Below are 25,738 nucleotides of genomic sequence, written 5' to 3'. Positions count from 1 at the left end.
TCCTTCCCACCTACTGTGAAAACAAATAAACAAAAAATTTTTCTCCAACTCTATATCCCTTTTAGCTACTATCCTGTTTCTGTTCTTCCCTTTATACACAGATACTCAAAAGAACTGTCTACTGAGATTGGCAAAGAGTTGGTACACATGCTTTCCACCTTTTGCCTTCTGTAGACATTGCTGATTAATCCCAGTGCCATTTCCCAAACTCTATAACCCAACCTCAGAATCTTCTTTTAACACATTATTCCAGGTGGCCATTCACAACCAGAGTTGCCACTTGGTATGACACCTGCTTGCCACCTCTGGAGCTTATTCTTTTTTTTTAAAATTTATTTATTTATTTTATTTATGGCTGTGTTGGGTCTTCGTTTCTCTGCGAGGGCTTTCTCTAGTTGTGGCAAGCGGGGGCCACTCTTCATCGCGGTGCGCGGGGCCTCTCACTATCGCGGCCTCTCTTTTTGCGGAGCACAGGCTCCAGACGCGCAGGCTCAGTTAATCGTGGCTCACGGGCCCAGTTGCTCCGCGGCATAACGGGATCCTCCCAGACCAGGGCTCGAACCCACGTCCCCTGCATTGGCAGGCAGATTCTCAACCACTGCGCCACCAGGGAAGCCCTGGAGCTTATTCTTGTCTTAATTTTCTCACCTCACTGCTCAAACAATTATAATAAATATTCTGACTTCCTAATGGTTAAATGCAATGGACTCTTTCCAATCCTCATTTTAATTTCTCTTTTTGAAATTCTCTTCAGTATTGGCTTTATAAACTCGTGTTTGTTGTTATTGTTTTTAATTCTTTTCCTCCTCAGTGTCCTTTGGAGACGCTCTTCGTCTCTTTCCCCTAAAATGTTTATCTTTGTCTACCCAGGGATTCTTGACCTGGGATGAATGATTTGCTAGAGAATCCATGGATGGACTTAAGGGGTTTGTTGTGTGTATGCAAAATTAAGTTTTTCCTGTATGGATATTTCTAGCTAGAGCAGCTATAGCTCTTATCCAATTCAAAAGAGGATTAAGGATGACTGCTACCTGTTCCTCTGGGTAATCTTGCCCAAGCTCATGGCTTCAGTCACCAGCATGATACAAGTGAGAGCACGAAAGGGTTCAAGTCAGACAAACCCATGTCCATATTCCAGTTTCCCCTTTTTGAAGCTGTGTGACTGGGTTTGTTCAACTATAAAATGATGGAAATGAGCCCTAATTTGTAGAGTTATTGTAACCAAGATGCCATTTGTAAAGCCCCTGGTGTCTTGTGGTAGTCAGTAAGTGATAGCTGTTATGAGGCAGTCCTAAACATCTTGGTCTCTAAAGCACACAAGCTTCGCAGCTTGCAGAGCCTCTCTGCCCAAATTTTGTGGTAGGTTTCCATTTTTAGGGTTTTCACTGGAGCAATAAGCATTATGCGACTCACACGTTATCAATTGACTCTGCTTTTATTAACGCATTTATTAACACAAACGTCTAAGACAGCTGCAGAGAGCACTAAATCCATTTTTTTCGCACAAAATTTAGAAAATTGGATTGGGCACTTATATAAATTTTAATCAGACTGAGAGATGTTTATAAATTGGCTTCCAGTATTTATCTGGTGCAATCAAAATAACACACTTTCAAAGATGTTAATAAACACGGCAGAAACCAAATTATTCATTATATACAATTTAAGAAAAATTGGTTGGGCAGTAAAAATGGTTTTTGCATTCTTTAAAAGATGTGTGTTTTCAAAACAGTGGAAGCTGAGCAGGTGTCTCTACTCATGTGTATTCCACGTATTTATTGTATCCTATTAAACATATGTTTGTAAACTTATTTATTTACACCTTCCTGATTCCATGCCACTTGGTGAAAAGGCTTGGAGATGTAGTATGTTTTAGAAGTTTGATACACATTTATATCCAAAAGCGTAAGTCCTTTAAATCAGGGTTCCCCGGATCGGTACCGGTCCATGGCCTGTTAGGAACCAGGCCACACAGCAGGAGGTGAGCGGCAGGTGAGCGAGCGAAGCTTCATCTGTATTTACAGCGGCTCCCCATTGCTCGCATTACTGCCTGAGCTCCGCCTCCTGTCAGATCAGTGGTGGTATTAGATTCTCTTAGGAGTGCGAACCCCACTAATTAACTGTGCATGCGAGGGATCTAGGTTGCACGCGCCTTATGAGAATCTAATGCCTGATGATCTGAGGTGGAGCTGAGGTGGTGAGGCTAGTGCTGGGGAGCAGCTGCAAATACAGATTATCATTAGCAGAGAGGTTTGACTGCACAGAGACCATAATAAATCAGTTGCTTGCAGACTCATATCAAAACCCTATCAGTGAGTGGCAAGTGAAAACAAGCTCAGGGCTCCCACTGATTCTGCATTATGGTGAGTTGTATAATTACTTCATTATATATTACAATGTAATAATAATAGAAATAAAGTGCACAGTAAATGTAATGCACTTGAGTCATCCCAAAACCATCCCCCCACCCCGGTCTGTGGAAGAATTGTCTTCCATGAAACCAGTCCCTGGTGCCAAAAAGGTTGGGGACCACTGCTTTAAATGGCTTTATAAAATAATACAGCTAAATCCCAAAACCCAAATATTTTGGCCTGCAAAATTGCAAAGATTCCCAGCAAACTCAACTGAGCAGGGATCCCCAGTGTATGTGGAACCATGACCTCCTATAGGTGGTGCTGGACTCTAAAACTCTCCTGCCCCTGTCTCTACCCCAACCCTACTCCTAGAAATGATGTGGGGCATACACAGAAGGTGAATTTAAAAACCTTACTTATTGAATTTTAAAGAATAGTTTTAAGAATTTTTCAGATTCTTCCAAGTAACTAAAAACACCCTGAATTGGGAGAAAGTTGGAAAATGGAATTCAAAATCACTGACCTAGATCTTTGAGTGAATGAATCTGGTATGGAAAAAATTTGACTTAAGGTTCTGTTTAAAAGTTTTCTGCGGTGAATTAGGTATCGTGCTAAGAAATATTTTTATAATCAAGACATGGGGCTAGTAAAATTTTGTGAAGTCTAGAAAACTCTAAAGATAGAAATAATTACTCATAATTCCACCACCCAGAGATAGCCACTATTTTCATATATTTTTTCTCTCTTCCTCCCTCTCTCCCTTTCTGTCTCCTTTCTCCCTTTCTTCCTTCCCTTCCTTCTCTCTCTTTCTTTCTTTCTTTCTTCTTTCTTTCTCTTTCTCTCTTCATATAGATAGATTTACAAATATATGTCTGAATAAATACATATGCATACACATGTAGAATTATGTCCTAGAAAATATATATAATCTGTATTTTATATACTACAATATAAACAAATAAAATATATGAAGTTTATAATTGGAATAACACTGCATTATCTGTGTTGTATCATCAGGAAATAATCAGAATAGTCAGATATTTATATAGAAATATGTAAACACTGTTTATAATACCAAAGATCAACCTCAGTGGAATATTAGGCATCCAGTACAATTTAATATTGTAAATTAATGCATAAATGGAGTCTTTATCTTTCTTATGCTCTGTATGTGAAATTTTTAATGACAAAAAATGCACATGATAAAATTCTTTACTTTTCTTATGTTCCCATTATGAACATTTAATCATAAGAAAGCTAAAAATAGTATGGTGTTAGAAAATATAATAATGTTTTAAAATTATTGTGGGAAGGACTTAATCTGCTTAAATATGAGTAAATCTTTAAATAAGTCATGTTATTTATTTACAAAAGGCAAATATCATGGAAGAAATCTTCCAAGTTTTGAATGAATTTTTGTTTTCTTTACATTGAACCCAACAAAACCATCTCCATGTTTGCTCTCGCTCTCTTTCTCTTTCAAATTAAAATAAAATGACATCCACCAGGCTTGAGACTATAGCTATTTATTTTCCTCTTGAGTAGAATATGACTTTTCCTTCCCAGAATTAAAACCACCAAGGGTTAAGTATTTCTTAAAAGAAAACCTTAAATTGAAATAGTCTAAGTCATATTATGTGACTGTGGCTAAGGTAAGAATTATTAATATCTATCCTGTAGGGTAACACAACAGGCAATGTAAATTATGAATAATGTTTGTCTCAGTCAAGCGCGTAGGAGTCTTTGGAAGCATGAGCAGCTTATAGACTTTGAAAGATTATGCAGTCTTTGCAAAGCCATTTTTTAATTAACACACATAATCTGTAATGCTTTATTTCTTCAATTGCTTTCCTCTGTAGTTTAGCATTTGCATATTAATTTGTTTTTAAAATTAATAGACACTTTTTAACTAAATTTGAATTAGTTGAATGAATTGTTGGTGTTGGTTTTATAGCCTACTTTAAATTGCCATGCTATAATTGTGGAGCATTTTATAATTTACAAAGTAATTTGATATAATATTCTCACGTTAGTTAGATGTGGAGGTTTAATCAAACTAGGGAGTGATTTTTCTTCAAGATAGCACTCTCATGCTTTTTGTTCTGAGGCACATATGTAGGTATCTAAATCCTCCTCTGATGCCTCTGCAGGCTTCTGCCTTAGTTCCATCTCTATTATCTGAAGAAGATTCCACTGAGGGAGGAGACTTCCTCTTTGACATAGATGTGTTTATTCTGCAGTGAGCAGAAGCCAAGAGATTAAGAAGCTACATTTTGAAAATACAACCCTGTAATGTAAGGATAGTCAACTTCCTAATGGTTCTCTAAAAATATTGTAAATCATTTTTGGATCAGTCAAAATATTCTCATCTTTCAGCAATTCAGTGATTGTTTCTGAAGCACCTTATAACTTGGGCACTGGGATATTGGGAATTAAATGTGAAGGGAAGATGAGCAAGATTCCTGCTTCCTGGCTGCAAGTGTAGAGTACATCTGTTCTATTTACTGGCACAGACTTTAGGTCAAACTGCGACTCTTGAAAGGTTAAGTGATCCCATTGAGATAGTTCCATGATAGGATTCCTGTTGGTCCTCAGAACCTCTGCCACCAGAATAATCCTGTTGCCACTCAAAGTTCCTGTGATGTCATTCTAAAGCTTTACCTGGGTGCTTACTTCAGGTGCTATTTTCTTCTGAAAAGAAAAATAAGCTTGACATCTGAATATGTGAATTTGAGAATTTTCAAGAGATAATAAAGTTATGGTAATCATTGTCAAATGATCTTTTTAGACAGGAAGGGTTCCAAAATGCAAAATCATAGAAATTATTATTTTGAAGTATTTTTTCTTTCAATTCAAGACAATGAAATAAATCTGAATCTGAGGGTACTAAAAGTGGTAGTAAAGGTTGAGTTTCTTAATGGGGAGTTTCTAAGTTATTGAAGTGATTTCTTTCTAATTACCTTGAAGCAGAGGTAGCACCTTTTAGAGTTGCGTGAACAATACTAATCAAGTTTTTGTAAGTGAAGGCAATTTTATTTAAAATGTATCACAGTAAAGATATATGTGGGTCTGTTATCCGACTCAGTATTTCAAAGTAAGATGGTATTTTAAAAGTACAAATTTTGTGTGCCTATCTGTGCATGTGCTAATGGAAAAACAGCATTCCTCCCATTTGAAAATGAATGACACAGAATTACCAGCCATGAAAAAGTATCATGTACTGAAACTAATTGCCTCAGTCAGAAATCTAAATGACTTTGTCGATTTAGAGAAGAGTGTTAGTACTTTCTGGCAACCATAGTTGTGATAACAGCCTAACAAAGAATGGTTAATATTGCTCTTTAATTGCCTAAAGTAACAGTACCTACTCCAGTGATATGTCATGTCATTTATCACGTTCCATTGTGGTTTACTTGCCTCGCGAAACTTTCAACTTGCTTTGAACACTTTTCTGTCAAGCATCAGCTACTGGCTGATTGTTTTCCACCATACTTTTCTGATTACCACATTTTAAAGTCAGTTCCTCCTTCTGCTTCTTTTTCTTCACACTGGTGCCTTAGCTGCCTTGGGGGCATTGCACTGGGCTTACTGTAAACCAGCCACTCGGAACACTCAGCTTGCTCCTTCTTTACATGTATGTTCCAAACTTCAGTATTTCTGTGATTTAACTATTTCCCTTGGCATGGCTCTTGATTATACTAGATTCAGGTTTTTATTTTTAGAAACATTTTGGTGATTTGCTTGGGGAAAAAGGTCCTTTTCAGGAATTCCATTTTTACAAATTAAGTTGTATTTTGCGAACCTTAATCATAATTTTCAACTACTCATTTAGAGTGCATTTTAGAAAACCGAAAGAAATTAACTTTCAGTTTTGATTATTAATAATGTTCACTACCTACAAATTAGAATAGACTTGAAAAAGATCCACTAGTGAATGAAAATACGTGTATTGCTCAATGAACTACTCAGAGGCAATTTAAAGAAATTCTGAGATACTTCTTTGGGCGATCTGTGTGTGAAGAAGTCTTCCTCGCACAGTGCCCTCAGTCACCAGGGAGTTTCTGAGATGCTCTTCTTGGGCTCTTGTCTACTCTCCCTCTATGCTCTGCTCTCCTGCGGGGGAAACTAACACTTCTCCACCCACTGACACCACTCCTCCATCACTTTGCTCGTTTGGCCAGATGGCTCTACTACCATGACTACGAGACTCCAGCTGCTAGACTGTTTTCTTACAGGTATTCTGGGTGTCTCCTAGTGAATAGATTGTTATATCACACGCAGTGAGAAGACTTGGTGTAGGCAGCCCTGGAATCTTGTGTACGATTTGTAAGTCTTACCTTGTGTAATCCACGTTTTAGGGAGCGTTGCCAGATTTGCCATGTCGTATGCATCGTTTTTCTGGAAAGCCTCTCTACCAACCCACTTCCATCTCTCTTTTTCACGTTCCCCACCCTACACATACACGCATACTTGTACACACACCAAACACACCTGAAATTCATATCACATGTTAAGGTAATCTGAGTTCCCTGGTGCTACATACTTTCCAATGCCTATGTAAGAGTCAACTTTTTAATCTCACTGTCATTTACTATTTGTTCTCACTATCATTAACATAAAATTCATAATACAATGTATATTTGTATATAATAACATACAAATGTATACACACATTGTGCTAAAATCATTTGTTCAACGTAATGGCAGAAATGCCACTTTTTAGAGGCAGACAGGAAAAGCCTATAATTTGTAAAACAGCCATAGGAATAAAAAAATCTCAGCAATGATGCTAAAATATATTCCTTTGAAGAAATTCTTTCTGATTTTAGAGAATCCTATGTTTTAGTTTTTACAAAAAAAAAAAACCCAAAAAACCATATAAGACAGGTAATGTATTCTGAGGTTCTTAAAAAGATGCATGTTCACATTTCTGAGTTTGCATTAGTTTGAAAGTTCGGAAAGATCAGAAGCTTAAAGTATCCAGAGAGAGAGTGAGAATGCAAGTGCAAGTGAGCACATACTGTAATTTCATCCATTACATGGATCTGGGAAGATGCATATTTACATGGAGGTGCACAGCCCTGCACTTGTAGGTTCTCCATGTTTAGAGCTGAGGTTAGGGCTGTCTGTTGCCCTCAAGAAGCTTTGCTGACCTGGTTTCTGTACAGGTGTCAGTTGAGAGGCTGGGTGCCTGCTGGTCCTAGGTCTGCATCTGGAAGCAGAGGTTCACACTGTTGCAGCCCGGGAGTGGCTGGGAAGTTTAGTGTCCACTCACGCAAAGAGTGCCCTGGGACCACTGTTGATCTGAGCAAGTCTGCATATAGCTGTGAGTTTAAACTTCCAGAGTGAAAGGCAAAATGGCCTGGTGCAAAATGTATGAACTCTGGAATCAGTTTTGGGTTTAAATTCTGGCTTTTCCAACTATAGGCTGTGTGATTTTTAACTTATTTCTATGAGTTTCAGTTTCTTCATTTATAAAATGCAAGGCAGTTTTAAGGAATAAATGGAGTAACATACCCAGAGTTGCCTGGGACTCAGTAAGGAATGAATGAATGGTATTTTCTTTCTCCCTCTCCATCACTAAAAGAGTCAGGAGTGGGGTGAGTAACATCCACAGTAACTTGGTGTAGCTCCCCTTCCTGGTTTGATTAGATAAAATCTAGCCAACCACATTTTCAGACAAAGCTCTTGGAAATCATCTGTTTTATCCCCAGTCAGTTAGAAGGCAAGTACCTAGAGAAATTCCAAGCCTGGAGAGGGACTGAGAGAGAAAGAGAGTCTTCTCTGGGAGTTGGATTAGGTCCATGCTTTTTTGTGCAATACCCAGTGGCATACAGCTGATAGAATGAGATTATACATTATTTATTTTTTAAGATTCCCTAACTCGGTGTGAACTTTTTCTTTCATCTCATCTTACACAAAACCCAATTGGAGATTTTAAGAAGGTGATATGTAATCAATACTTTTATTCACAGGTGATTTTCCTTTAGTGAGAAGAATTTGCAGTTATGCTGCTTGGAAATTTTTATCAGCTTAAGCAACAAAAAAGTAACATTCAAAGTAAATCCGATTGACCAGAGGTTACATAATCTATTGATTGTATGAGGAGTTATGATGCACTTTAATTGAGCCGAAGACCTCTCATATCTGTTTAAAAATGCCCTTAGGCTAGATTATGCAGAGTAAAAGATAGATGTTTATTTTTTAAAATTGACGTAAAATATTATTGAAACAATGAGAAATTTAAAGTGCCAGTGAATTCTAAAACTAAAATATCTGCCTCTTTTTTCTTCACTTTGTGCCATCTCTGAATATGCAGCTCATAAAAATAGTCTGTGCTAGAAGACCTTCCCTTTATGTAACCCACTCATTATTATAATGTGAGATGTATTTCACCTTTTGCCTTCTCTTTCTCCATTTTAATTCTAGAGCATACTAAAACTCTTGAGTCATTTTGGAATTACATAAAATGACCATAATATCAAGATTTTAGATAAATAACATAGAGTGAAAATATTAAGATATAACATAACTTTTTTAAAAACACAAGTGAGATTTGTCAGTAGTTAGGTATTATTATCTTCAGAAATATTTTGAAAAGATATTCAGAACTAGTTTAAATTTTGGTACTGAAACTATTCACTTAAGAAACAATTTTGTAATTCTTTTTCTTTTTTTCTTCTTTTCAATTTCAGGGTCAGCCTGGTCCTGAGGTAAGTGAACTCTTTTTCTTCTAACAAATCAATTTCAATTAGGATTTTCCCAGAGTGGAGGTTTTTCTGCAATTCTTTTCAAAGGATATAAAAAAGTTATGAACCAGTAATCATGACACCACACAGTAGACCAAATATTTCCCAGGAGTAAAGCTTCAGGGCCTCTTAAGGGTTGTATGAGCCACATCAGCTGTTGGACCAGATGGCAAGTTTAACAATGTACTATCATATAAAGCAAAACTCTTAACTGATCTGAGACAGTGCCACAGGACTTTCATGTAAGATAAAATAATTTAGTAGCAGATGTCGGGTATGAACTTGTTTGCGTGAAGTACTGATTAATCATTACTATTAATGTTGTAAATACACACAGACTGATTATTTAGATTGTGATCCTACCATCTGCTTTTGATTCATTATAGACAGATATTGAATTCGTTCTACATTTCAATATAAACTAACTACTGAATACATGGTTTATAATTAAATGTGAATGCAGTCAACAGACAGTCTTTCGGCCCTAAATCATAATGAAGAAAATGAGGAAATATTAGGGAGGGGAGGAATGTGTAAAAAGATGAAAGTACAAAAGAAGGGAGTTGTCAGAAATGAAGAGTCAGTAAAAAACAACAAACTCACTTATTGTAGTCAGTAGGAACCTAGAGAGAAGGAAATGGCATTATTAATGTTTTACCTTTAACACTATAATACCTGTAAATAACATAGTTATTTATTGAGTTCCCTTTACGTCTCTTTCCCCTCGATATACTGAATGTTATTTCTGTCCTAGATTGTTTCGTAAATAAATGATCTTCATGGTATCTTTGTTAATCAATATCATAAATTGTCTATCGTGTGCTAATTCTCATACTAGACCATGATAATATTATTTATAGTTTTTATGAGCTCTGAATTTAAGGATGTCCAATGAAATAAACAAAAATGCCTTCAGGAAGGAGAACAGTCCTTTTCACACTACTCATGAGAAATATCTTGAAAAGTAATTAATTTATATTTACATCAGAGAATACTCTATTTATAATTGTCACTCTTATATTCTAAGTTATCTCAAGCTAATTATTGGAGGGAAAAAAACCCACAAAAGAAAGTTGTAGTTTATTCCCTAAATTTGAAACTGCTACATTATGAGATGAAGACAAAGTAAAAGGTGCTTTGCATGCTTTATTTTATTTAATGCTACAATAGCCCTGAAAGTATTATTATCCTAGATCTAGATCTAAGAGATATGTATTTTTAATCCCTTCTTATTCTGTATATATACATATCTATATATATCTGTGTGTGTGAACCTATAAGAATATGTATATGTATAATATATACTCATATATAAGACATATGAGGAACCTAGGAGAGACAGTGTAGAGCTTGCCTCAGAATCTCCCCACTGAGGGTAGGGAAGTTGATGCACTGATTTCCCGCCCTTCATTGGTAAGAGTCGTGCCTGGGTGGTAACTCCCTGGCACTTCTGGCCTGCCCCAGAAGGTACAGCACACTGCAGCTACTCGAGGAATGCAGGAAGCAGTAGGAACATACGGGACCTTTATTCTAGCACCGTCTTGGAGGGAGGCAGTGGTGTGTGTTGGCACCTACATCTGCTACAACATCCAAGTGCAAGTGTCCTATAGGAAAAACAGAGTGGAAAACTCAGATATGGATATAAAGACTTGGAAAACTGGACAAAACACAGCATTAAAAGCATATTAATTAATGAGACTTTAAAGAGGATAACTGTGAAAGGAAGAACATGGTCATAATAAATCTTGACTACACAGCCACAGTGAGTGAGCAGAAGAAAGATGATAAACCAGCACAGGAAGCCAAGGATGGTCAGAACCAGGAACACCTATGGATGGTTCACTGTAGCTAAGATTTGAAGGTATATCATGGCACTTCAGAATACCTTCACAGCAAGTCTTATATTTACTATGGCTCTTCAGAAAAATAGTCTACCTAACTGCCTATACTTGAAAATTTTAGAAATTTTGAAGGAGGATAGGACTGGCATTTTCAAAAGGTGATCTGCTCTGGTTTTCCTTCATTTTGGCTACAATTTTGCTTTTAGTGGACGCTCAAGTCACATGATCATTTCTTCCAAAATGCCTTCCTCGTGTCACAGCAAAAGGAAAGCAATGGATTCAGGAAGGATAGGTATGAGGGGAAATGAGAAGACAAGAGATACCCTCACACTGTCTTTCTATGCCATGAAAAATAGGCAAAGAGTTTTGTTGCTATGTCCCCAAGGAAAAGTCTGACCTACCTCTTATCCCTACATCATTATAGTATTTTTCAGAAGAAACTTCCAATTTTAGATTTTAAATTAGAGAATTCTTAATGAAGTTTTCATTTAGTACTAGATGATTGTTAACTTTGTTCTGCTTGTTATTCATATGCAAATCTTCATGTCAGTGAGTGTTTTCTTGCATAGATTGAACATCACCACCTCGTCTTATTCACATTGTTATATGATGCAAAACTCTTCCTTGGCCAGTGAAACTCAATTCTGCTGCTTCGATATCACACATTATTTAGTAAGGACTTCCAGATTAATAGGGTTTTATTTTGCAGACCAGTGGGAAAAAGGGAAAATGTCTTATAATCAAGGAGTTCTGATCATCTTCCTAAAATTGAAGACAGCTTGGCTGGACTTAGCTTAAATTGCTAAAAAATTGCAAAGACTAGAAAGCTAAATAGCAGTTACACTGTTACAGTGACAGTATGAAATTGAATACGAAAATAGGCCCTAAGGAAGAGAGGTGAATCTATGCGTTTACCTAAATGGGTGAGAAAATGGTTCTTGACAAGGGAAATGAGATGGTGAAAGGATATTAGAAAGAAAAAAAGGCAGTTCTAGCAGCTGTGGTTAAGATGGGAAAAGAGGCAGGGGAATGAATGGAGAGAATATTGCTGTGAATCCACTGAATCAGAGGAAATCAAATTCTTGGAGAGGAAAAGGGATGGGTTAGAGTAAATAATGTCACAGAGACTTGAAAAAATGATTGGGTAGAAAGAGAAAAAAGAACAAATGGCAACAGAGAGTAAGGAAGGGAAAGAAATTTGAAAAAAAGACAGATGACCATTTGTATTTCAACCTAGAGGTAATGGGAATTATTCAGGGGGTGGGGCAAAGTTAATCTATTGACATGAAAGTCACCCTGATATTTTTTCCATAAATTCATATTAACATAATTCATTTCAATAACTCAAGTATCTATTTTGCCTCTATTAGGTACAAGGCACAAATGGTAAGGCTGTGAAATTGTGAACAAGACAGACTCAGTCTCTGTTCTTTTAATATTAACAGTCAAGTAGAGTGTCAAAGTTCTGTCAATTCTGCAGACCCACCATTCCAAGGATGACTTTAACCACACATGCAAGTCCTGCTCTGTGTCTGTACATCTGGTTAATCTCCAGGTTTCCTTGGGACCTTGGACATGAGGCATTTAAGGAGGCCTTTTTCCAACATGCAGGTGACCCAGCATCAATGCCATTGCTCTAAGTGTAGTCCTGGTGCCATGCCTTTGTTCTAGTAATTGGGTTTGTGCCCAGATCTAGGCACCCCTGTTCTGATGACTGAGTCCTTTCCTGGTTCCTCTTGCCTACATTCCCTTTCTCCGTTACCGTCTTCATCCCAGGTCCTCCTTTTCCTTTCCTCTCTACTGCCGGGTATTACAGTCATGGTGCACATGCTCTGTGCAGCCTTGTTAATGCCTGACCGAACAGTTAGCTGCCTCTAGCTCACTGCCTACCTGAGAGGGACTCTCCATTTCTATTTCTCTTGACCATGACTTCCGCATTGCCATTCTGCCCACTGTGAACACATGCCTGTTGCCTGGCCAGTCTCTGCTGTAAGGGAGCTGAGTCAAGAAACTGAACATTTAGCTTTTTCCTGTCTGTATAGTGGAGACATCAAGGGTTGGGACTGAGTGTAGCATCAACCAATATCAACATATATATGTCTTTTTCTATCACGTTTCTGATTATGTCATTCTTCTGACTCCCAAACTTTGAATCTCAATATAACTACCATTTAGTTCCTTACCTGACATTCAAATCCTTTGATTTGGCCTGTTTTTCCAGCACTACCTCCTACTGATTTTTCATTAAATTTCTTTCTGGACGTCAGTTTGGACAATGCTTCATCCAAACTGAATCAAAACATTTACTTTTTTCACTTCAAATATGTTTTCCTTCATTTGCCTTTTCTTAAACCAGTCTTTTCTCCAGAACTGCTTCTCTCCTAGCCCCTAGGTACACTTAGTTTCCACACATCCAAATATGATAGCCCTTCATACTTACATGTTACTTCTTCCATCAAGATGTCGTTACTCTCCCTTAGCTGAATGTACTTTCTTCCTTTTGCTGAATCCCCACAGCATTTTATCTGTACACCTTTTTATATTACTTTACACTTAAAACAGAGGGGGCATAGACAGCGAAGCCAGACAGCTCATAAGTCAAACCCTAGCTCTTCCACTTAGAAGCTCTGTGATCTTGGGCAAGTTACTCAGTCACTCTGAGTCTCATTTCCCCCATCTATAAAGCAGAGATGATCATGTCTTCTCCCAACAAAGGCTGTGAGGATTGAAATAACACATGTATAACTTCTAACACAGTTTAGTACGTGACAGGCACTCAGTAAACATTAATTCCCTCCCTCCCTTTTCCTCTTTCTGTTGTATCATAGTTATTTATAAACACCTTTTCTCTCTTTATTACTAGCTTTTATGATCTTCAAGAGTGGGATCTATGCTTTCTTCAATCTTCACTATCCTCCACAACACCTAACTTAGTTCCTTGTATGTAGTAGAAGTTCAAGAAATCTTATTGAGTTGCAAATGGTATATACAAGAGCTTAAGGAAAAGGAAGCTGAGGAGGAGAGAAAGCTACCAGCGTTTCATAATTCTAAATGCCCAGTCAATAATATCATGAGTCATCAATAATACCATGTAAAACTGGCCTGAGGTTTCTAAGTTCTGAGATTTTTCTGAACAGGTATTAATGTTAATATCTCACACCCACATGGTTTGGAGGGTTTGGATGCCTTCGTTTCCTTTCATAATAGTAGTTTATTCATGTTGATACTTAATCTTTGGCGAAAATAAACTAATAGCATTAGCCCAGGACTATACTTATGAGGTATTACTTTATTTTGTAAAATCTATCTGTAGGGGTCAAAGCTTGGATTTGATTTTTAACAATCAAGACAGCTATAGAAAGTAGTTCATGGTGGTTGTAACACCACATTGCTTAAGCAATAATATTCTCCCACTAATAATTTAATACAAATTGTAGGAACTAGTCGTTTTTTTAAAAAAAAACCTCCTCAGGATTCTATCTTGCACACTTTATAAAATATATCGGCCTTCTCTTCACCCCAAATAACTCCATCAGTATATTCCATGGTGAAACCATTATATTAATGATTGGTACCCTTATATTAATGATTGGTACCCCTTCTATACCAAGGGCACTTCTTTTGCATAAAATTTTTAGAATTTTAAAGCCCTCCTCATAACTCCCCTTTGGAGTTGCATGTGAACATAAAGGAGATATAGTTCCCTTAGGAATTTGGAGGACTAAAGTTGCGTGCATGGTGTAATTCTGTATTACTCAGTGAGAAAAAAATGCAAGAGAAAACCACAAGCAAATACCACCAGACAACTGCACATGGAGGCGTGTGCCTTCCATTTGTACTTGTTCAGATGCACTTGAAAAGAAATGGAAGATGTCACTTTGCCTTTTTTTCCCCAAATCCCTTTTTACTTTTTGTTGTTGTTGTTGTTCTGATATTGTCGTTGCCATTTCACAACGTTTTACTAAAATTTACAAAATAAAGCCGTGTGTGCCTTGTAAGGAATTATTCCTGAAAAAAATACTATATTTGGAGACAGTATTTAGCTTTCCATTCATATGTTTTTAATTATATATTAAGCTCCTTCTAACCTAACACTTTAGCAATTCCCATATTTCATGTTTGTGTTCCAGCCTTTGTCAGGTCCATATAACCTGACTTGGGAGCAGGGGGAGGACATATACATTCTCCAAGAAATTTGAAATTCATGTGTCTGTGACTGCATGCATGCATGCGTGTGTGCGTGTGCATGTGCGTGTGCTCGTGTGTGTGTGTGTGTGTGTACAGAGAGTCTTTATTTTACTCACTACATAATAGAACTGTCATATTAAATTAGTAATGTAGTCTATTCTGGATAAATCATGTTAGACCTGAAAAAGTATTATCATGTCCCATTATCTGTACTTTATGTGGTGGTTATATGACAAAGAGAATGATTATAAAAGTCTTAATGTTTTAGTTTTTGTGGTATTTTATTAACTAAATGGTTAACATGATATGAAAGGCTCCATTGTACTCCAAATAGCTTATACCATTAAGAGTACATACAATACAACAGCTTACTTATTTTACTATAACCATATCTCTTTATTTTTACATGGTCATTTGTGTATTGAATTGGTGTAACGTTATCCCAAAGTTTAATTTTACCTTAGAATTCTTTCCTACTGAAATTAATTGAAGAACTTCTATTGCCAACTTTATGCTTTATTTTCTACCAAATATATTCCTTTTAATTCTATCTGAATAAAGGTGAGTAACACAAAGCCTTTCATGAATAATTAATCTGACATTGATTTGCATACGTAGAAGCTGTTCTCATTCCCCAAACTTACTCATTTCTATATCTCAATTTTTTAATACAGTGTTGATATGTAGAAAATGCACAATAATGTTTTGTTGAATAAATGTATATATTTAATAATTTAGATTTAAAGCTAATTTTATATTCATTTGATGATGAAATGACTGAAAGGACTGAAAATATCAGCTTTAACAGTCCACTTTTTAAATTTTATTTTATTTTTTTAATTTTGGCTGGCTGGGTCTTCGTTGCGGCACGTGGGCTTCTCTAGTTTTGATGCTCAGGCTTAGTTGCCCTGCAGCATGTGGGATCTTAATTCCCCAACCAGGGATCGAACCCACGTCCCCTGCATTGGAAGGCGGATTCTTAACCACTGGAACACCAGGGAAGTCCCAACAATCCACTTTAAAAGGAACATATGGAATACATTGGATAAGGTTAAGGAGATGGGCTCCACGGGCAGACACCTGGGTTTACAGCCTGGTCTACAGCTTACAAGCTGCCTGACTTTGGGCAAGTTATTTTTTTCCTTCAGTTTTTCAATGTAAAATAAGGATGGTTGGTTTGACTTAATACATGATTTAATGAAGCACTTGGAACAGGGTATGGCACATATAAGTGTTATTATTAAATCTAAACACATACATACATACCTTCTCACATAAGCATTCACACTGAGACAGAGCCATGAAGATATATTACCCTTATAGTGATACTTCTGCTGGATAAACATCCAATAGAATAGTGGCCTCAAAAGATAGAGGTTTAGGATAAGTAGTTTAATCTTAAAATTAAGAAATTCATGAAAAATGATTATCACTGTTAGATATACTTATTGTATATATTCTGTATCTAAAACAAACATTTATGTGTCCAATTCTTTCTAAAGATATCGAAAAGTTTTAGTTAGAAATATTGTTCTTCATAGTATTTTATGATATTAACTTTCCCCATCCAAGGGCAAGGCATATGCAAATGTAAGAATATCAGTTGTATCTCATAATACTATATAAATTTAATTCAATCCCAATCCAAAACCCAAGAGGACTTTTTAAAGGAATTTAGTAAGCTGGCTATACAATTCGTATGAAAGAGGAAGGGAGCCAAGTGGCCAAGAATGTTTTGAAATAAAAAGAAAAATGAGGGAAGACTTTCCCTACTAGACATTGGAGCATTGAATCTACAGTATAAACTGAGTTTACTAACATACTGTAAGACTTCTGCTCCTAGAAAAAAAATATGTAAAACAACAGTTTTAAGGCATTGGACAACAGGCAGCACAGAGAGGGAAAACAAACAAGGTGAACCCTAAGATTGCCCAAACCTACTGCCTGGAGAGAATTTCTCAGCTGCAGCACAGCAAGGAGCACCTAAACAGAGTGGTCTCTGACCCTTGAGGAGGTCAAGGCAGCTGGAATTTGTGGGGCAGGTGAGAGAGCAAAGAGCCACATGGAGAGAGCTCAGAAGGTCCGCAGAGAGTCCCCCTTGATAGCTCAGCTCAGTACTCATCAGTAGTACATGTGTGTCTTAGCTCAGGCTGCTACAACAAGATGCCATAGACTGGGTAGCTTAAACAACAAACCTTTATTTCTCTATAGCCATTATTTTGTAATAACTTTAAATAGAGTGTAATCTATAAACATATCGAATTGATATGTTGTACACCTGAAACTAATATAATATTGTAAATTAACTATACTTCAATAAAAAGTTTTTTAAAAAAAGAAATATTGTTCTTCAGTGAATTAAAACTAATTCAGTTTGAAGTGTTTCAAACTTTAAAAAATTTATTTATAAATTTTCTCAAGTTTATTATATATGCACATGTAATTTCTCACATATGTTTTTATGGATTTCTTTGTTTGATAATTTTGATATCCTATGAGAATTCTTAATAGGCTAAATTTATTTTCTCTCTAAATATCTCCAGTCGTATTTCAGTTGATATGATATTTTTCATACAAAATGTATTCTTCGGAATGTGTAGAGATTACAATGGAAGAATGCTATTAGATAATAGGTAGAAAGATAGCTCCAGAAACGTTTTATTCTATCTTCTTTCTTTTGGATAGACCTAACTTAAACCTAGTTTAAACAATGGCTGAAGTGACTCAGTATTGAAAATGTGGGGAGAGAGAAAATAGAATATACTCTTTCTAAAAGCTTGGAGTCACAGGCAGGAGGGAGAAGAGAGCCAAAAATATCTGCCCATGTTTGAGATGTAAGAAAAAAAAAAAAAATCTTTCATTGAACAGAGTTCATTTCGTCTTCAAGAGACTGTGCAAAGTTGTTTATTCCTTTTGCTATTAACTCTTCTGGAACTAGAGTCATGAGTCCACAAATGAGAAATGGTAGTGACCTTGAAAGGGACAATTTCTAGCTGAAGTCAGACATATCCTCATAAGCATTAATTGGAAGCGTGTTGGACATAACAGTTATCTGTGACTTTTTGATTGTCAACAGGCTATTCAGAGAATATTACTTTTGGCCCTGATGTCCTGTTAGAAACCTCTGTTGCAGGAAATCTGCTAATATATTTATTGGATACTTACCATGTATAAGGTACAAAACTACACATTTGAACTAGTAAGAGAGGAGGGGAAGGGAAATACTATTTACAGAAGACCATACGTTCTTTTAATTACTTCCTACTACTCCCATATGAGCTAACTATTGTTTGTTCCATCTTACAGATGTAGAAACTGAGGCTCAGAGAGGTTAAGTGACCTGCCAAAGGTCCCATGCTTGTATATATTAAAGCCTCCAAAGTTAGCATTCGTTACATTTCCCTCTCTTACATATTGATCTCTTCCTGCCCTCAAGGGCCCTGCCCTGGTAGTTCAGCGTGAAGAATACGTCTTATACCTAGTGAGCACGAGCTAAGTTTTATAGAAGAGTTACAAGTGCTTTAGGAGTTCAAAACTAGGGAAAGAACATATCCAAAAGAGGGTCAGGTAAAGCTCAGGGAAGAGAGGTCACTGAGATGAGCCATCAATGACTGGCAATAATGATAGTGGGATTGTAGAGGAGGCAAAGATGGGACTTTTACTGCAAGGACTAATGTTTCTTTCAGAAACTCAGATTCCTACTGTGTTTTTTTCCAAGTAGCTCCATAGCTCAGGTTGCCAGGTAAGAAGTTTCAAGAAAGTTGTGCTATCGTTATTCTAAGCAAAATGATAACTGATGATGTTTATTCAGCAGAAAGAATGGCATAAGCAAAGGTACAGAAAGTGACGAGAGTGAGGGGCACTCTGACAACAGCTGGTATTCAAGGCTGACTGGCGGACAGGATCCTTAAGGGAACAGAGGCAGAGGTGGCATGGGGGATAAAGCAGAAAAGGAACGTTAGAAGCAGATAATAGAGGACTTTGGAATAAAGATGCAGACGTAGAGAATGGACTTGAGAACACGGGGAGGGGGAAGGGTAAGCTGGGACGAAGTGAGAGAGTGGCATGGACATATATACACTACCAAATGTAAAGTAGATAGCTAGTGGGAAGCAGCCGCATAGCATAGGGAGATCAGCTTGGTGCTTTGTGACCACCTAGAGGGGTGGGATAGGTAGGGTGCGAGGGAGACACAAGAGGGAGGGGATATGGGGATATATGTATACATACAGCTGATTCACTTTGTTATAAAGCAGAAACTAACACACCATTGTAAAGCAATTATACTCCAATAAAGATGTTTAAAAAAAATAAAAAATAAAAAAATAAATAAAATGAGACAATAGAGGACTTTGGACACAAGCAGAAGCTAACACTTTATTTGGTAGGGATCAGAAGGGTCATCTAAACTAAATTTTTAATTATGTAACTACTTCTTTGGGGAATTCTCAGGCTTATTTAAAAGGAAGAGAAAATAGTGTCATAAACTGCCCTAGACCCCTCAATCAGCTTCAAGAATTATCAAAGACTAATCTTGTTTCATGAATCCCTTCCTCTCATTTATTTTGTTTTGCTTTGTTTTTTGATGGTGTATTTAAAAGCAAAACCTAGATATCATGTCATTGCATCTGCAAATACTGAAATATGAATCTCTAACTGATAAGACCTTTCTGTAACATATCCATCACTTCATTGCTAACCCTAATAAAATTAATAATAACTCTTTAAATATCATCATACCCAGTCCATATTCAAATTTCCCCAATTATCTCAAAAATGTCTCTTTATAGATGGTTTGAATCAAGACGTAAAGCCCACACTTGGAATTTAATTGCTATAACTCTTCAGTCTCTTTTATTCTATAGTCATCTTCCTCCTCTTTTTATGTTTTCATGTCATCAGTTTTTTCAGGGCATTCATCCTATTTATAGAATGCCCCACATTCTGGATTGGTCTGACTTCCTTATGGTGCTTTTGAACTTATTCTCTTATCTTCTGTATTTCTTGTAAATATCTTTTGCAAGTTCTATTTAGAGGTTTGATTAGGTTCTGGTTCAATTTTCAGAAAGAGTCTCTTATAAAGGTGTAATATGCTTCTTATTTCATCATACCAAGAAGCATAAAATATTTGGTTGATTGGCAGGTCAGTGGTATTGGCCTGCTTTCCCCAAACCTGTCACCTAATAGCTTTTGCATCCATGGAGGCTCATTGCCTATAACAACTTTCTCAGAGTGGATTACAAATGAGCCCTTGATGTTTTTTGAGCTGAGAAATGATACGTTTAGAAATGCACTTTAGAAAACATAGCCTGCCAAAAGAATGTAAGAGGAAGTAGAGTAAAGGAAGACCAAAGATGCTTATAGACTATTCTTGTTTTCCAGGCACAAGGGTACTAGCAACAAACATGGGAAGCTATATTCAAAGGATTTTGGGGAGAATGAATATAGGACTTGTCAATAGATCCTATTTACTGAATCAAACGTAACACTGAACTTTTAGGCTTGCAGGAGTAGCAGTGTGTTAAACAAAAATAGGGAAGTCAGAGGTCATGATTGGCTTGCAGTAGAAACTGAGAAGTTTGGTTGGAAAATGTTGAGTTTGAGCTGATGATGGCCTCTCTTGGCTTAGACATCTGGTGAGCAGTTGAGAATGCAGGATTGCAGCTTGGAAAAGAATTTAGGACATAATTCAGGTAATAGGTAAAGCCAAATAGTATATTTGATAGCTGATGAAGGGAGTAAAGTGAAAAGACAAAAGGTTTAGAAACAAATCTGGGCAATCTTGACACTTATGGGCTTTGTCAACCCTCCCTCCTCAAAGCTGTGGTTTATTTAGTTTTAGTTTAGCCCAGGGTGACTCCTTTCCAGGGCCCCAGTGACTGGCTCAGCAGTTTCCCTTCCCATAGCTCAGCTTTCTTCTTCCTAATGGAAAGAAATGCCCTCAAGACGAATATGTATTTCAACTCATGTTACTTTATTTTTCCCAAAGCTAGAATGTAAAAATATGCCTTCTACTCTGCTACTTACTTTCTCTTCCTTCAAATTCAATTTCCTTTCTTTCTGTGACCAGTCTATTACTTAGGGAAGTTCAATGGAGATGGTAAGAAGTCACGACCTTAGAATGGGGGAATGGAGGGCAAAGGCAACTTTTCTTTCCTTTGGCTTTAGGAGAGGGGGAATGAACGTGTTTGGAGACCAAGGAGAAGAATCCAAGGGAACCGTAATGGGGTTTATTTTGTTTTATTTTATTATTCTTTATTGAAGTATAGTTTATTTACAATGTTGTATTAATTTCTGCTGTACAGCAAAGCGATTCAGTTATACATATATATATACAATTCTTTTATATATATATATATATTCTTTTCCATTATGGTTTATCATAGGATACTGAATGTAGTTCTCTGGGCTATACAGTAGGACCTCGTTGTTTATGCATTCCATATATAATAGCTCACATCTGCTCACCCCAGGCTCCCACTCCATCCCTCCCCCAACCCCCTCCCCACTGGCAACCACAAGTCTGTTCTCTATGTCTGTAAGTCTGTTTCTGTTTCATAGACAGGTTCATTTGTATCATATTTTAGATTCCACATATAAGTGATATCATATGATATTTGTCTTTCTCTTTCTGACTTACTTCACTTTGTATGATAATCTCCAGTTGCAACCATGTTGCTGCAAATGGCATTATTTTGTTCTTTTTTATGGCTGAATAGTATTCCACTGTATATATGCACCACATCTTCTTTGTCCATTCATCTGTCAGTGGACATTTAAGTTGTTTCCATGTCTTGGCTATTGTGAGTAGTGCTGCTATGACCATAGGGGTGCTTGTATCTTTTGGGATTAAAGTTTTGTCTGGATTTTTGCCTAGGAGTGGGATTGCTGGATCATTATGGTAATTCTATTTTTAGTTTTCTGAGGAACCTCCGTACTGTTTTCCATAATGACTGTACCAACTTACATTCCCACCAACAGTGTAGGAGGGTTCCCTTTTCTCTACATACTCTCCAGCATTTGTTATTTGCAGAATTTTTAATAATGGCCATTCTGACCAGTGTGAGGTGGTACCTCATTGTAGTTTTGATTTGCATTTCTCTAATAATTAGTGATGTTGAGCAGCTTTTCATGTGTCTCTTGACCATTCGTATTTCTTCTTTGGAGAAATGTTTGTTTAGGTCTTCTGCCCAGTTTTTGATTGGGTTGTTTGTTTTTTTGCTGTTGAGTTGTATGAGCTATTTGTATATTTTGGAAATTAAGCCAAGAGAACTTCTTGAAGAGACAAGTGAGAGCAACAATGAAGAGCAGGGCGAGGGTGGGGAGAATAGGTATGATAGTCCCTTCACTCCCAGGAGAGAGGAGGTGAAGATACGAGAAAATCTGGAGATGGAGAGTGTGGTAGTTGTAGAAGCTTACATTAAAGCTTTTGCTCTGTTTAATCATCAGCTGAGAATGAGGGAGATTGAGCTTCTAATTTACATAGGAAGCTCAGGAACCACAGAGGAACCCTGAGATTCAGGATCTCCCAGACTCATCTGACAGTTGTTTTTTCCATCCCTTCTGTGTGTCTCGTTAGACCCAGAGGGGACATCCTACCCTCATCCCTGGATTGTATTCAGTTGCCCTGCACAACATCAATATTGCTCTATGAGATACTACAAGTGAAGTCAAGAATCAAAGTGACCTTCAAACCAGGCTTTCTTAAATAGTCTGGGAAAAATTATTTGGGGGCAGTATAGTAGGCAACATGAAGAAACAGATTATTGTAAATTAAACTCCAGGTTTAAAGATGGATGTTACCTCTGAATACATTTGAATTATATTGAGGACACTAAGAGTATTATAGGATAGTTTACACCATTAGCTGTAAAATCACAGGGGCTACTATGGGCATTTAGAGAGCAAGTTGATACTTCCTTTCGACAAAAGGAATGTTTAGGATTCCAAGTCTTTCACCGTGGAGTTCATTTTATTTGACCTCTTAAAAATAAGTTTAAAAAAAAAAAGCAAAGTTAAACAAATAAAAATTTTAGCAATCTTTTAAAATATTTAGATGTAAGGAATGATTCTAGAAAGAAGGGACCTCTTGGTTATGATTGGCAGGAGAAGTAATTTGGCTGTCTTTGATTTGTATTGCGTTAGAAAAGAAAGCCAGAGTGAGCTTCCCTGATTCCTGCTGTTTTATAAGCCCTTAACTCCATTGAGCTACATCAGCCTAACTTTCAAGAGTCCTTTTTTAATGTTTGGTTTTTCTAAATTTTCTTTTAGTGCTAGACCTCACTAATTGTTTCCTTATGGCAGCTGCTTACGATTTAAGACTGATCATGGGTACGTATAGTCCCTCGTTCAAGGCTCAAGCTGACATCACAAAAGAACTTATAGTTACCATCTTACTACAGAAAATGCCCAGAAAATAAGAGCTGTAAAAATTAGCTTCTCAATAAGTGGGGCTGGTTTTGATATTTTAAATTTCTTTTTATACCGACCCCCTTTTCTGCTTGGTTTCTTTTAATCTTCAATGCAAAACGAAAGGTGTAAAGTCTGAAGCTATAAATCTGTTTATAGCTGTAATTCCCTTCCCTGGCTTAGCAGAGTTTGACACTATAATAAACACGGTTCTTCTGCAGCAACATTGAATCTGGTTCTTGTATATTTCTTTTATATGTTGCTGCTTTGAACACGGAGAGTTTTATTGCATTCTTGTCTTTCTGGGTGTTTTGATTCAGCGAGAACTGATTATCTACTGTATGCTAGGGGCGACTAGGTAGTTCCAGGGCCTAAAGTTTAGTCTTGTTTAGTCATTAAAGTAGTATGGTTAAAAAAACAATTAAGTGTTTTTGTTTTGCTTTGTTTAGTTTGGTGATATTTCCTGTACATTGAAGTAAACTATATTAAACCCACATATTCTTGAAATGTTTTCAACCTTCCACATAATACATTTCTCACTGCATTGCCTTGTGATTTTAGGAAATCAATATGCTTACTTTCTTCATCCTCAGGTCAAGTATCTGAAAAAGAAATTTAATTTTATGTTTAGCATGGTTAAAATATTTAAAATATTGAGCGTGTGCTTCAAAATCATTACCATTAGTAGATCAGGCATTCTACAAGTTGCTTTGTGGACAGTGTTTCATTTAAGCAAAGAGTAAGCATTGTTTTCCCCATTTTTCAGATGAAGAAACTGAGGCTCAAAGAGATTAATTAATCGGCTAAAGATCACACAGGTGATCACAACCAGGATTTCAGTCTGGATCTGTTTGATTCTAAACCTTGAGCTCTTAATCACCAAGATAATTTATGTATTTTATTTTAAATTAATTCCCCCAAATTATACTTTCCTTTTTATTTTTTACTCTTTTCTGTAGCATTTGAAAAGAAATTATACGGAAGCGCACACACACACACACACACACGCACACAAACACACACACACTGATCTATACTTATGTATAGGAACTCCTACATTTTCATGTTAGGTTTTCCATAAAAAGCTTTAAATTTACACATTACTAGCTGAAGTTACTTGCAAAGTTGGAAGTCTGTGAAACAAACAAACAAAAAAATTGGTGATTTGAGAAAGAAATGCCCCTAAAAATATATTATGCCAGTAAAGCAGAAAACGATATATATGAGTTCAAGGTTGAGATATACACTTGGAAGAACACATGTTCACATTTTAGTTAGAGGTGAACCTATGCTAACTGCACTTTATTCAGAAGCAAGGTAGATTTATCCACATGTAAATAGCTAGGGTCCCTATTTTTCCACTAAATAGTAGATTTTTCCATTGCTAATACTATTTGCAGTATGATTTTGTGCAGTTTCAGATACATGCTAAGAACCAAGGTACCAAATTCAGTTTCTTTGTACCTATATGATTTGAGTATCTATCTCATTGGCACAATGGGCCAAGTTAATGATACAGTCAGGGACGTATCTTGCCATCAGTAGAACTGAGGCTTCTATCCTACTGTTCAAGGGAACATTGGATACTTTGTGTTCCCTTCCTCCCTGGGACACTTTGAATATTGATAAAATAATGTTTGCAAGGGTGCCTGAGCACATAGACATCAAACATGCAGTGGCTACTGAGGTTGTGCTGTGCTTCCAGAGAATGGCCGTGCAGCAGACTCTGTCTTCTTTATCCCTAAAAAATTAAGGAAATTATGGCTTTTAAAATATAGTAATTCCATGTTAAGTTTACAGTTTAAAAAGTAGAGGAAGGGAATGTACTTTATTCATAAGTTAACATTAGAAGAAGGATGGCTTCTGCATGGTGGCAGCACAGTATGGCCGCCATATTGTATTATCACCCATGCTCCTTTTACCCAACAGTGATGATAGAGAATTCTCTCTCTCTCTCTTTCTCAGCTATTTCTGATCAGGTCAGCCAAATCTGCTAATACCCTGCTTGGATTTGAAAAACATCCCTAAAACTAGATTTCACACTTTACATGGTTCGCTTGGCTCTGGAGCTGCTGTGTTTATCAGGATTGAATCAGCTTAGGCCAACACTTTTCTTCAAATGCACTAAACTGTGAACTTCAAGTGAACAGAACTTCTTCAACCATGTCAATGGCCCCCGTGTCCAATCAGTTAACTT

General features: G+C 36.8%; 1 protein-coding gene across 2 annotated transcripts in view; it reads left to right on the top strand.

Moving 5' to 3' along the window:
- The window catches only part of COL25A1 (collagen type XXV alpha 1 chain), a 455,439-nt gene that overhangs the window by 279,956 nt on the left and 149,745 nt on the right, over positions 1 to 25,738 (top strand). For both annotated transcript variants that reach the window (XM_068542313.1, XM_068542312.1), the window contains exon 5: positions 9,050 to 9,067. In XM_068542313.1, the coding sequence (XP_068398414.1) occupies positions 9,050 to 9,067 (18 nt within the window). The remainder of the gene's footprint in view (positions 1 to 9,049; positions 9,068 to 25,738) is intronic.

The sequence above is a fragment of the Eschrichtius robustus genome, chromosome 4 (assembly GCF_028021215.1).
Source record: "Eschrichtius robustus isolate mEscRob2 chromosome 4, mEscRob2.pri, whole genome shotgun sequence".
In the NCBI taxonomy this organism is placed as follows: domain Eukaryota; kingdom Metazoa; phylum Chordata; class Mammalia; order Artiodactyla; family Eschrichtiidae; genus Eschrichtius; species Eschrichtius robustus.
This window is presented reverse-complemented; position numbering and strand designations above follow the sequence as displayed.